Genomic DNA, 14095 nt, shown 5'->3' with positions numbered 1-14095 from the left:
TTCTTAACTCAAAATTTCGTGCCAATATTCAACGAGGAATAAAAATTCATCAGACAAGCCAATTTCCCCTGAACACATCTGTGCACTGCAACCGCAAACTGTGCTGCATTTTGAGTGCAGCATACAAACCCACTGTTTCTCAAAAAGTTTTTTCCTTCATCTTACTGCACATAAACCCAACAGATGGATGCAACACATGCTCTGGGGATTGTGCGCGGCATTGTGGGAAATGAACGAAATCTCTATCTGTTGGGAAAACAGATGAGGCAGGTTGATGGATAATAGGTACAAGAGAATTCTAGCAGTGTTATGGAAATTTATGCTATAAGAATACAAACTGAAAAAACTGGTTTTAAAACTGTTTCCTTGGAAATGTTAAAAGTAAATGTAAAAAAAAAAAAAAAAAAAAAGCGGCCTAAAGACATTCAGCCTGCATCTATATCCTGTAAGTCCAACATTAAGAGATGACCAATACCCAAGCATTTGTATTGTGAATAGTAATAGATTATCCTGTATAGTAAATTTTATTTTGTTTTCTCCATTAAGAATTATTCCTACCAGAGAGGCTGGTCTGACTCGTTCAGAGCCTGCTGATCTACTTGAATCTTTAGGGAATGGTCTGCAAAAGAGAAAATATCCAGTGAGCAGCAGTTCTCTGGGCTTGTTGATGCTAGAAGTCAGAGTAGAAAGGCCAGACTGCTTTGAGCTGATAGCAAGTGTCTGTTGGTGTCACTGTGCTTTGATACCCAATGTTTCCAATTGTGCAAGAATGGTTTGCTGAACAAAGCAAGCTTTCGCTGTAGTCATTTACCGTGTGACCAATATAGCCTCACCACTTTCAACCAGCGCATATAGTATATGTAAAGCCCAAGAGCAGGTGCACAACTTGTGGTCCATTTGCGAACCCTAGCTGTCAGTGCAGCATATATGCTTACTTTTTTAAAGGGGCCATTAGTCCATGGCGCTATAGTGCTGGACTCACCTTAAATGAGTCATATGGATCTGCCCAGTTCTATCCCCACTAGCCGCAGGGTGGGCTATAGAGGTCTAGTACTATGTGGATCAGGGCAACGATCAGGGGCAGAGGCCTTGCCAGTTTAATCCCCAGCTGCCAGAACTGGTAGACAAAAGTGGTTCTGATGGGGGGAGTTTCTACAAAAATGTAGCATTTTATGAATCTATTGCAAGTCCAAATCAATTTATGATTCATTTAATACACATCCAGTTGGCAAATCTAATAAAGGTCTTGCATGGTCTCTACCTTAAAATATAAAGCGCCTTCAGGCAACTGCTGTTTTGATTTGACGTTAAAAATAAATAACGCCAAAATATAAATAAAACTGAATTGAATTAAACAGAGGATACACAATATAAGTTACTTTGTCTGTCCTCTGCCGCTTTGCCGCTGTAACTACAAATCTACAGCCATTTCACATCTGCAAGCTGCTTTGTAACCCACCTTCATCCTAGCCCCCATATTCATGCTGTTTCTGATGTAATCAATGCGATACTTGTTGTTATTTCTGCTCTTTTCGGCCGGAGTGTCTTAATATTCCTGTCTTCTGCAGCTTTTTGTGGTAACACAGAAATCTTGTCACATATAAACTATTACAGATCTAAAAATAAATAAATAAATCATTTTACAAACTGAAAGGTCCTGATGAAGTTTTTTAAGTCTTTTTTAAAAAGTATTAAAACTATATGTGCTACATGTTCAGTAAAAGTTCTGGGTTTAAACCTCTCATCAGCCAGGTTTTCTGTGTGGAAGTTGCATGTTTCCCCTATTTGTGCAGGGGTCCAAATCCTCATGCTTCCTTCCAAATTCCAAAGACATACATATTAGGTTGACTGGTTACTCTGAACTGAGTGCGGGGTGACGATGACCATGAATGGTTGCCTTTTTAGTCCTGTTAAGGACTTGGAAACCTGTCCAGGGTGGAGATGGGTCGCTGTAGTTGAGGAGGTAGAGCAGGTCGTCCACTAATCGGAAGACCAGTGTTTCAATCTGCTCCAGTCCGCATGGTGAAGTATACTTGCGCAAAATACTGAACCCCAAGTTGGGATGTGAATGCTTGACAGAAACCACTGCATGAATTTGTGTGAATGTTGTATGAAGAGCTTTGAGTTCTCAAGAATAGAAAAGCATTATATAAGAACCAGTCCACATTAGCCCATTCACTATATCCCATTCCAGTATATCACGACAGAGAACTTTAACTACAAACAGAAAAGGTTGACACAAACATCAGCGTTCAGTGTCAAACTTGTTGTAGAAGATAGGAGGCAGTTACGCGGTGTTTTATAAGAAACACAATGCAGAACTCAGCAGGATTCTCTGGCTTTTTATCTTTAATGAAAGCACGGATCTGGGTGCATTTTGGATTTGACAGCTTAAGAATTAGCTTTGCAAAATGAAATGTCATCACCCAAAGGCTAATACGACTCCAGCACTAATAAACAAGACTGGCCAACCAGCACACACTGGCACGCTTTACAAAACTTCCAGCCAGCTCTGTTCAGCCAAAGGAAATAACTCTGCCCACAGTTAGTCGTAATGACATCCGCCAGCAGTTGGGGATCATTTTTTTTCTTTTTTTCTTGGAACAGAAGCAGTTGTTTTCCTGTGATTGAGAGATGATACACTGCTTTACTATACTGTAACTTTTTTTGATTTGAAAGTTGGGGTATGTAATCCTTTTTTATTGTTGGCATGTACAAGAAAACTTCACACTTTTCCTGTTTAGGTTTCCAACTATAACTTCATTGATTTTATGATCTCTATGGTGAATTGTTTTTCTAAGGAAGTATTAACTCTCAGCAAGTTGACTTTTTTTAATGTACTGACACGGTCTGAAAGCAGTGACAGCCTGTGGGCCATAAAATCAATATGAAAAGCTGTGCAGCATGGCTCTCAAATTGTCTGGAGGTAACATAAAGTTTCATCATTTAAGTTAATGTGATAAAATGTACAAAACTACTCATGAGGTTCATTAACAATAAGCACTTTTATTTTATTTGGGTTTTTACAAGCCTCTTTTTACTTTTCTTCACTCACCTTTCTGTAGCCGTCGTACTCGTCCCTCCCACCGCTCCCATTTCCCCATGAACTCCGTTTTCTTCTTTATATCAGTCCCTTTATCAGCCATCTCCTGCCCTCTGCATTTTTATCTCATCTTTGCTTTTTGCTTCTTTTGTCTTTCTTTCCCATTATCTCTTCTTCACCCCGACTCCACCCCACCCTCAATTCATCAAGCTCCATATCGCTCCTTAAAGAACCATTGGGCTGCTAATCTTGATCCTCCTTTACAGGGGCTCATATTTGATTCCATTTCTATAATTGAACGGAGGTCTCTTCCCTTCAGGCTCATGGTTGACTGACAGTTTTCCATTTTCCAAGTAGTATTCAAAGATTCACCTATGAAATGATTGGAAACCTGTACACACAGGCACCCAGGATTCCAGGAGGCAAAATGCCATTACCTTGAGTTCAGTGATGGGAAATTGACACACAAGCTATGAAAAATGCATGTGAGGGGGAATAACAGAGACAAAAAGAAAATGTGCAAGTGGCAATCTCGAAGGCTGAAACACAAAACGGCAGAAATGACAAACACTGTTTTTGCTAAAGTGGACACACAGCTGGCCCTAAAAGCAAATCAGTCAGCATTACCTTGATATTAAAATACACGGAGGTTAATCAATCTAATCTAAATCTGATCACTTCAAACACCAAGATGGTGAGTAGTCCACAAACTAGTAGTTGCATCCAAGCTAGAGATCGGAAATAAATGTCAGCAAAAGAAATCTGAATAGTTAAATTATTCTCCTCTGATACATGCTCTGGAAATACATGCTCTGGTGTGCTCACTAACTGGAAATGGAACTAGGTCTTAAGCACTACTTTCCCAGCATCCCCCATAACAGCCTTTCCTCTTGTTCTTTAATTGCTTCTGCCATTTTAATGGCCGATGATCCAGTTGAGAAGGCCCTCACCTGTCAATCAATAGCCATCTCCACTGTCCCTCTGTGCATCTCTATAAGGTCACTTTATTGAGTTCTAACAGCAAACAAGGCAAAAAGCAACCAAGAACGATCCCTGGATGCAGGCCTGCAACTCAGCCTGAGTACAAATGACCAATTATGGCCCACTTCTATTGTACAAATGCTCTGCTGTAGTTAATGACTGTCCTACATCCAAGAAGATTCTCTTGTTCTTACATGCTGGCTAATAAGTCAATTTTCCAAATGCAGCAAGCACAGTAAATCCTAGGTAATTAGGGCTAGTTTTATTATTATCATTTTTTTTAGACTTGCACATAAGTCGACAGAAATCAACAGAACATCTAAAAGCATTAACATTTAGTTATTTGTCTTGTGTGTCTTTCTTTCTTTTGCCTTTTTGTCCATGCAAACGCGCAGCTACGTTAAGCGCTGATTTTGAAGCAGATTATTTGTTCTTTGTTTTTTCTTGTATTTTTTTAGCTGATTGTTGTAGCCGCACTCCACATGCACATTCATTTTAATGAGGACACTTGAGACACATCCATGTTGCAAGTGCCAGTTATATGCTAAGATGCCGGCTTTAATATACTGTGATGTAGAATACATTTAATAAGAACCTAATAATAATCATACAATTATGTTTTCATATAACAAATGAAATGACCACAGTAGATATTCAGTCTTACTCGAGTACTCAAGATATTGAAATGTCAACCGCCTAGCATCACTAAGGAAAAAGTCATTTGGCTTCTTTTGGATACCATGAATAAATCATGATCAAAATTTGATTGAAATCCATCCATTAGCTGCTGAGGTATTTCAGATTTCATAATCTCTCGGATTTTATAATGAGGCACACGTAATTTGCATCGCCAGCTTTAGTCATGCACTACAATTACCAACCCTTAGTCACTTTGGGAGATAGTACCGTTTACCGCGGCAGAGATAGTAGCTAATAGAAAGCACAGGTGTTGATTGCGTCTCAGTGATGCATGGAACACGGTGTTATTTTGAAGGAGAAAGCAGTCTAACATCATTGCACAGTTACAAAGAGTTTCTGGAGTGGGAAAAAAATAAACCTCACAGACAGAAAACTCCATTTAAACCCAGACTAATGGATGTTTTTTGTTTAGGATGGCAGCACTGTGACAGCAGGATCCACCCACTTATAGTGAATACTAAAAAAAGGTCTTCAAATTTGGGTAAACCATTGGAAATTTGAAAACGTTTTAGAGACTTCAAGAACTAATAATCCCCCCAGTAAATTGGCAGTAGACGACCTAATTGCCTAACAAAAAGCAGATTGATATACTGGTCTAAACCTAATAAGGTTTTTATGTTGCTGGCACGGTGGGACTTCACGAAGCAGTTCTCGGTTTTTCCCCCTGATGTATAATGTGTGCGAGTCTCTGCAGGACACTGCTTTTCTCATGCAGAGGCATGCTGAGCCCACGCTGCGTAGCAGTGGCATTTTTCCGTTTCCACTCACGTACGCGGCTGGATGCGTGTACCATCGAGCTGACTACTGCCGGATTGATTCACCTGTCGCCTGAGCAAGTTTGATCCCCAGCGGCAGTCTCACAGCGACTCAGCTAGTGAGGCTGTGGTCTCCCACCACTCCCACCCTTACCTACAAACCCCCACGCCTGCGCTTGCTATCCGCTCGCAGGCCCGCGTTAGTTATTTCTCTTCAGCGTTCGCACAGCGATAAACTAGATTTATAGTTACAGTGGCAAAGCAAACTCACTGAGTGTGTTAACTTTATCTTCAAGGACGTAGCAGCAACAAGGGACTGAAGAGTAATGACTCAACTGTGAAAGTGAATCTGACAAAAAAAAAAAAGGTCACATTTCGCAGTGATAAGAGAGACTGTAGCTTGGTGACACTGACTGACAGAGAGAGGAATAAATGTGAGCCATTAACGCTGACTGCTCCAAGGCTGAAGAAACACACACGGATACACACACACAGATATAGAAGATGCAACAGATAGAGGAGTCTGGAAGTCAGGAAACAGACACATTCTGTTTTGGTTGACTTTTTGTTCATACTTTTGACAAACAATTCAACACAATGGACTCTAGAGTATAGAAGACGTGTTCTCTGGAGGGAGAAATAATACTTCTGCGTCTGGCAAACCGATTGGTTGCCAGGAGAACTGCACCTCTCTGACTGCACTGTGATGATGATTTTCCTGAATTTGGAAAACACTCTGTCAACTTTACTGTTATGTTATGTTACGACATTAATGTGAAAAATTTATACTTTAAAATATAAAATTTGCATCTGGTAGTTCGTTTAAGCTAGCTTTGTAGCACTTACCTTTGCTTTAATGATGAATAATTTTGTGTTCGTTACCTCCCACACAATAAGATTGTTTACCCATCAAGATCAAAAATACATGTAGCTGTCCATACTTTAAACGTTTTCATCCTGGCAGCAGTGGAAGGTGAGCAATTTTCTACAAGATACATAGATGTCACTGAACTGGAGCTTTGGCGAGATGTCGCCATTTTTAGGGATTTAAATTAAGCTGTCGGAGAAAAATACGGATCACAAGTCACCAACATTCATAGTTTCTCTTCATATCTTTGCTTTTCCTCCATGGATAGATGATCCAACTAGTCTTGTAGTACACTTTTGTCTTGCAGTACCAGGGACTATCTACTATTGTCCATCATGATGCTGTAATGTTTTGCTGGCCTGGTTAGTTAGTCGGTCACATGACTGAAAACTATGGATGGATTAAGAATGGATGTCTCTCAAGTTCATATGTGTGTACACATGTGTAAAGGCAGATAACCAAATACTTTTCAAAACATTTGACTGATTTAAAAATACTGAATGCAAAAAAAATTTCTACAACTTTGAAGGCATTCTCAAAAATGCACTAGTTGAGCGTGCACTGAGGTCTGATTGAAATCTTTCCTTAATCTTATGACATAACTGTAATAAACTTGCACCGAGTTAGAAAAAAATCACCCATGTCATGCCTAGTTATTAGCCTCACAACTTTCTCCCAAAATTTCTTCCTTCTTTCTCATGTTGAACTCCTTCCCACCATGCAAAAATTGGATGTTTTCTTGGCTTTAAAAGGGAGGAAGAGGCGAGCTGGAGGAGAGATTCTAGGCTTTTCTTTTGATTTCACTCCTCCAGTAGCAGCACGGGCCTCTAACTTGCAGGCGTTAGCAGTAGTCCTGACACTCTGCTTGGTCAGTTAGGTGAGGCTGACTAACAAAGTATAGGGGTTTGTTATATGACCTTCTTATACTGTGGGTGTTAAAACTGACGCAATATCTATATTTCTGCTTTCTGTCTGTGTGTGCTCATAGTGATGTGTTATCTTATGGCTGATCAGCAAACTGCTGAAAGTGTTATTTTTTTGATCCATTCAATAAAAAAAAATCTTCCATGGTGGCAAATGGCCAAATTTAAGAAAGTATATATCGTTTAATTCAAGATTTAAGCTCTGCTCTGTAGCAATTTTTTGTGCCCACTTAGTGTTTCATTGCTTCTCTTACTCTTTCTCTTCTTCTCCTTTAGCTGCCAAAGTACAACGGCGAACTGTACAACAAGCGTCGCCTGATGGTAGAGATGCCAGCAAAAGGACTTCCTCTGCAGCCCATGGGCAACTCCCGACCGTCCATGGCGTCCATGGCGTCCATGGCGTCCATGGCGTCCATGGGCAACATGTCATCAGTGACTCCTCAGATGACCACCAACCCCATGGCTTCAAACCCTATGAGCGCCAACCCTATTAACCCCGTCATGACCCCAATGACTTCAATGACACCCATGACCTCGCTCACCCCAATGACTTCTATGACTCCTATGACTTCCCTCACCCCTATGACCTCCATGACTCCTATGACTTCTTTGGGTCCACTGACTCCAGAGCCAGTGGCCACTTACGTCACCGAGATGCCCAGCATCTCCTCTGTCTCAACCCTGCCGACAGAACGGCACATAGCCGCTGGAGGAGGAGGGGGACACAAGCCAAACGGCCAGAAACCCAAAGTCAGCCACGGTCACACTGCCCACAGCTCTCACAGCTCTCACAGCTCTCACACTCATCTTCACAGCCACAGTAGCAAGCCACCAGGACTTGGGGCTACCTCCCTGGCACACATGGCGGGGACCATGCCAGGTGGCACATCCCTGGGCATCTCCAGGGCTGCTGAGACTGTCATTGGCCACGGCTCAGCTACAATGGGCCGCCCACTGGCGTACAGTTCCAATACAATTGCGTCCTCACATGCGATGGGGCTGGGGCTGAAGGGCTGGGACGGGACTGAGACGGTGGGCCGGAGGAAGACCTACGGGCACAAGAGGCCTCAGTGTACCATCCTGGAACCGAACCAGCTCCACAGCACTAGAGGCCACAGCCACAGCCAACACTTCCTCCCCACACAGCCCTACTTTGTGACCAACAGCAAGACAGAGGTGACAGTGTGAGAGAGAAAGACAAGAAGAAATAAAAAGAGAGGAACAGGATGCATGTGGAGTGGTGACACGAGTAATCTCTGAGTGGAGATACAGTACCAGCTCTTGAGATGTTCAAACGTGCAGATCTTCACGTGTGTTTGTGTGTAGAAGTCGAGGGTCGTTGGTTTACTGTCTCCGAGTGGTCCTTGTTTCACAAACAAAGTTCACGACGAAATCTCTCTAAAAGACCTTTGCTGTCAAAAGGACGGCCCCTGAGTAGGTGGCATCTGTAACCATACTAACAAAGAGCCTACAGAGCAGGGATGTCTTTACACTTGTGGTGATATTAGAATGTTGTCTCACAGCTAATATCTACTCCATAATGATACCGATATTGGAGAATTACAGTGCGACTACTCTCAGATGGGAAACTGCTGATAAAAAAAATGGATTGGTTTAACAAACCAAACCTGAGAAGCAATATAAGGGATCAGCTGTAGGCACTGAAGCATCACGGGTAATGAGAAATACAGCAATTACCCATAAACCTCTTGACAAGAGGTGTGCTCACCTGTCCAGCAAAGTACTGAAGGGTTTGGAAGAAAAAACACTTCCTCGTGATTCACACCCAAATCTCCCGAGGGCTTTACAGCAGACACACACAATGAGGGCCCTGGGCTTTGGACTGCAGACATGAAGGCTTTGTACTGTGGCTTTTCACACGCACCTCCTTGAGCTGTGTGGCTGAAGGTCTCCCTTTTCCACAAGAAACTCCAGCACAGAGAGCGGATGCTGTGGCACTGGTTTTATTTTGTTCTGATCTCATCTGCGTGATGACAGCTGACCCAGGGGAGGGACAGGGAGGCCGGGACGAAGCATCTGCATGATGAAAATGCACACATTCAGAAATACACGGACACGCAGAGTTACCACACAGTTGGGTTTTTAATTATTGATGCCAGTGAATTTAACTTCCATCAAAATTAAATAGGTTTGAAAATGCTCTTTTACGTGACACTTTTGACTTTTAGTAATGGCAGCTACATCAAAAAGACCAATGTAATCCATGCACACACAGGAAACATCTTTAAGTTTTCAAAAAACATTAAATTGCACATTTAAAAAACATTTTAGACAACATGCTATGTGGTATATGAGAAGACTGATGCCACCTCTACATGTCTCTGTGTTAAATTTAATGCTAGAGGCAGCAGATAATTAACCTAGCCTAAAAAAATAAATAAATATATGGAATGAATGTTAGAAACAGGAGGGGGAATCATTAGCCCAGTTCTGTGCAATCGAACAATAATGAAATTGCCTTCAGGGACCTCAAAACATCACTAATTAAGATGTTACATCTACTTTATTTATTCTGGAAAAAAAGAAACCTAAGAGTAAAAAGGACATCCTGTGGTTTTAAGTGGGGGGGGTATATGTCAGACTTCACACTAGGTTGCCAGGCAACAAACTGTTGAACTATTCCTCTAAAAGAATTAATAAATAGTGCAAAAACAAAAAACCCCAACCGTGTTCTAATGTAGCCGTGGGGAGGATGATCACGCTGGAAGCAGACAAAATGACTAATTTAATTTAGACTTTGTGTGTGTGTTCCTTTTTTCTGAGTGTGCAAAGATGAGACATGCCCAGACATTTTTACAAAGTGGACCAAATGTAAGAGTTTTGACCTCTCATCGTGTTAGAGTTTACAGAGCTCTGGGATTTAAAAAGTCCTAAAACTGCCACAAAAAGAGCGCAAAGAACAAACACCTTGCTGTCGCCCGCGAGGCACTGCCACGAGAAGCTAGTCTCGATCAGATCACTAACTGTACTCAAGCTCCAGCTGAAAAAAAGAAACCCGGCACAACCAGCTGTAAGAATCTATCTGGGTTACATGACTCAAACATAAAAATAAATCCCCTTAAATCTGGCAAATAGGCCAAATCTTCTAAGGGATTCTCAAAGCCTATTTGCTTGTTTTTTTCATGTAAGATATATTAGCAGCAGCAGCCACTGTTATCATGTAAATCTTGTCTTCTAAAGTGCTTCATCCACCTCTATTAATTCAGCGAATTAAGATGCTTTTTAAGTGATCAGACTGCACTAAAAATGAGAAGCATTTGGCAGAAGCGTAAACACAGTTGACAGCAGACAGCATCCCACTAACAAAGACAGATTGTGAGGGCATTTTTGGATAGAGAACAAGGAAGAAAAAAGCCGGGGGGTGTTTAAAGTAGGAAAACCTGAGAGGGAGAGGGCCACGTGACAATCTTGTGAGAGTAAAGGATATGAATATCAGCGTATACCTGAGACAGTTTTTTGCCGGCATCAGCTGCACTGCAAGCAGTTTGGGCACGTTATGGATGGAGGTGTAAAAGGAGAACCTAATACTGCAGTAATACTGCAGGTTCTAAGTCAGACACGAGAAGAAACACCTAGGCCAGCTGAGCGCATAGATAAGGGGCTCTATGAGGGAATATTTTTCCCCTCATGCTGTGGAGCCCCCTGCTGCCTTCACGATCACGTGACTGTAACCCGAGGCCCGATTGAAGGCATGGAACAGGATTTAATAAGTCATCAGAGCATTAAAATGTGTCACCTACACACTTAACACACGCACACACACACACATGTGCGCACGCATGTCGCGAACACATTACAGGGTGGACTCTGCTTTCCTTGTGTTCCCACAGTGCCGAGCGGCAGGTGTCATCACAGCAGAGAGACCAAGAGTCGGTACTGTTACTGCGCCTGTTGTACATGAAAGACTGTGAAACTCCAGACCATGGCCCTTTGTAGCGATAACTGATATTATGCTTTTTATATATAAATATATATAAATATATATATATATATACATATAAATTTACATAGCCTTTCTCTCTTAATCGATTTCTTTTCATCCTTTCCTCTTCTACACTTTTCCCCCTCCTCTTATCCTTTTCTCTGTCAGTCTAAGGAGAAAGACCTTCAGAGTAAATATGTGAGAGAAAACAAAAATGGGGCTGCGATGAATCTTTTCTGTAACAATAAAGTTCAGGCACAGTAAGACTGTGAGTCATAATAAGTTACCTTACCTTGATAGACGTGATTGGTTTCCCCGTGCACACTGTTCTCGCAGGAACTCCAAGTGATCGAGTCTGCGATTCCAGAAAAAAGTTATTTTGTACAACTGCGTGTCCTGTTGAACACTGCACACATTTCACTGTTCACAAAGTGTGTGTTTGTGTGTGTGTGTGTGTGTGTGTGTGTATCCAACCCTGGCTGATGATTTTGTGATTATTGTCTTTGAAGGAGTCAAATTCAAACAAAGTCATATTTAAAAGGGATTCATAAGACTACAAATACATATATTTGTGTTTGGTGATGCTATGCAGGATCCCCCCCCCTTATATGTTCCTGTTTCCTGGCAGATTGTGTTGTGTAGGACAGAGTTGAGAAACAGGTCAGTGTTCGCTGGACGTACATTATCAGACCCAATTGGCTTAATCCAGCAAGGCAGAAATGTGGAAATGTGAACCCTCCATGCAACCTCTTGCTGGCAAATCTTTGAAAGCTCATCCAGCTCTGCGAAAGCAGCCAGCGGAACAATTCGTAGGACGGTGGAAACAGTTGGCAAACAAAAAAGCAACCAACAAACCCCCCACCTCCCCCATTACTCATTGTAACAGCCAAATAAACCTGATATAAAGGAGGGAATTTGTTTGAGCTGGCTGTGTCATGGTTGATAGGGTCAGGGCCACAGATGAGTGGGTTCAGGAGGCAGTCATGTCTGACATTCCTCATCAGACGAGTCAGCCAGACAAAAAAATGCCAGAGCAGAAGGACACAGGTAGTCTGCAGGCTTAAAAAAAGAGTTCATTTATTAGTGCAATTTTTTTACAGTCAGTACTGGCTTAACATATTGCAATAATCTATACGGTATTAAAACTGCTGCATAGGGAAAAGTAATTCAGTGCAAAGTGTGGAAGTTTTCATTAACTTGTGGGTTGATGGTGCTGACCAACAGAAAGCTGCACAGTACATCTTTTGCATGAGAGTTGTACTCTCATTTCAAATTCTAATCCTAATAGGAAATTGTACAAAGGTATTTCAAAGCAAAATATTTTATTCCCTTGCCAACTGCATTCGCTACATTTGTTTTAGACCTGCAAATTTTCGCTGGTCTTGATAGACGGCCATTGTTACAGTAAACTACCTGTGTCAACTGCTTTTTATTAATGAATGCATTGTTAGCGTTCTACCCAGCCTGCCCTGTAGGCCTGGTCAAAAGTTGTGCAGTGTGACATCAGTGCTGCATTAAACTAATTTATTGATGAACTGACAGTAAACAGCAGCGAGCAATGATCACAAGAACTAATATTGATAATCAATCTCCAACCCTTCACGCCCAACTGGTCGCAGCAGATGGCTGCCCCTCCCCGAGCCTGGATTTGCCAGATGTTTCTTCCTGTTTGAAGGGAGTTTTTCCTTCCCACTGTCACCAAGTACTTGTTCATTGTTATTGTACTACTTTGTTATTGTAGGGTCTTTACCTTACAGTATAAAGCACATTTAGTGGACTGTTGTTGTGATTTGGCCCTATCTAAATAAAATAAAAATGAATTGAATTGATGCTATCGTGTTGAAAGGGGCTAAAGGAAGAGCTGACAGGCAAGCAAAGAATAACTTACCCACTTACAAAATAACCTAGAAAAGTACTAGCAGCCACAAACTGAGTATTATAAGAGCTTGGGCCACACATGCGTCACTGAAGGACAAAAGGAGGTGAATGCGTCTGGGATATAAAAATTGGGGATTAAAGCCCTCCCTCCCCTCTCTTGTTTTTGGAGTTACCTTAATAACAAGTTCTCCTGTTCAGCAGAGCAACCAGAGTTTTAGATAGAAGCACTCAGCAAAATATCTACAAAGGGTATTCAGTAAGAGACAGAAGAGGAGTTGCACTGGGGCCTGTGGCCAGGGGGCTTTATTAGTTCTCACTGTGGTCTTTAATCACCAAAACCCAAAGAAATGTGGGAAGGAGCTTTGATGCTGCAACAGGGACTCCACAGTCCACAGAGGCGCACAAAGACAGAAGAGGGAAATTAATGTCAATAGTTGGGAGAAGCTTTGAATTATTGATACAGTAAAAATGGTGGTGCATGGCGCATGAGTGCTAACAGCTGTGAATCAAAGACAATTTGTTGGATCTCACACACACAAAGACACATACATATACACAATCTCTTCTTTCCAGTGTTTTGCGTTGCTCAAATTATTGATTATTACTGCAGCACATGCAGCTCGATAGATTCTCGCATCAAAATCGGCTATGTGTATGCACTGGAACATTGTGTTAGCTCCTTTGGGCTTTATTTTTACACTGTGTCCTATTTAAGCTGAAGATGTGAAGCATGGATTGTTCTTGATGTCAGTCTAAATCAGGAAAACGCAGCTGTCTGTATATATTAATTTCTTAGTGGCAAAGTAGTAAAGAAAGACCGCCCCAACCCCACCCTTTAATTAGAACAGATAAAAACGCGACGTGCTTGTTTCGCCGAAGAAAAGACAGAGCAGGGTCATCAAGACTGCAAAATGGGATATGTACAGTTCATCAGAATGACATAAAAGGGCTTAAACACAAGATACGTTTTTCTCCACTCTTTAATTTCTCTGCTCTTTACTGTTG

At 41.7% G+C, this 14095-nt stretch overlaps 1 protein-coding gene and 1 long non-coding RNA gene across 2 annotated transcripts in view; both read left to right on the top strand.

Moving 5' to 3' along the window:
* The window catches only part of shisa9a (shisa family member 9a), a 66321-nt gene extending 53130 nt beyond the window's left edge, over positions 1 to 13191 (top strand). Inside the window, 2 exon segments of the mRNA XM_040023134.1 lie at positions 7546 to 7664; positions 7666 to 13191. Of these exon segments, the coding sequence (XP_039879068.1) occupies positions 7546 to 7664; positions 7666 to 8457 (911 nt within the window). The 3' untranslated portion in view covers positions 8458 to 13191.
* On the top strand, positions 572 to 939 carry LOC120728328. The gene is made up of 2 exons (XR_005694703.1): positions 572 to 761; positions 792 to 939. It is a non-coding gene; the product is annotated as an uncharacterized LOC120728328 (long non-coding RNA).
* Positions 13192 to 14095: the final 904 nt, after the last annotated feature.

The sequence above is a fragment of the Simochromis diagramma genome, unplaced genomic scaffold (assembly GCF_900408965.1).
Source record: "Simochromis diagramma unplaced genomic scaffold, fSimDia1.1 OVJJ01000208.1, whole genome shotgun sequence".
Classification (NCBI taxonomy): Eukaryota; Metazoa; Chordata; class Actinopteri; order Cichliformes; family Cichlidae; genus Simochromis; species Simochromis diagramma.
Note: the sequence above shows the minus strand (reverse complement) of the source record. Positions and strands in the feature narration are given on the sequence as shown.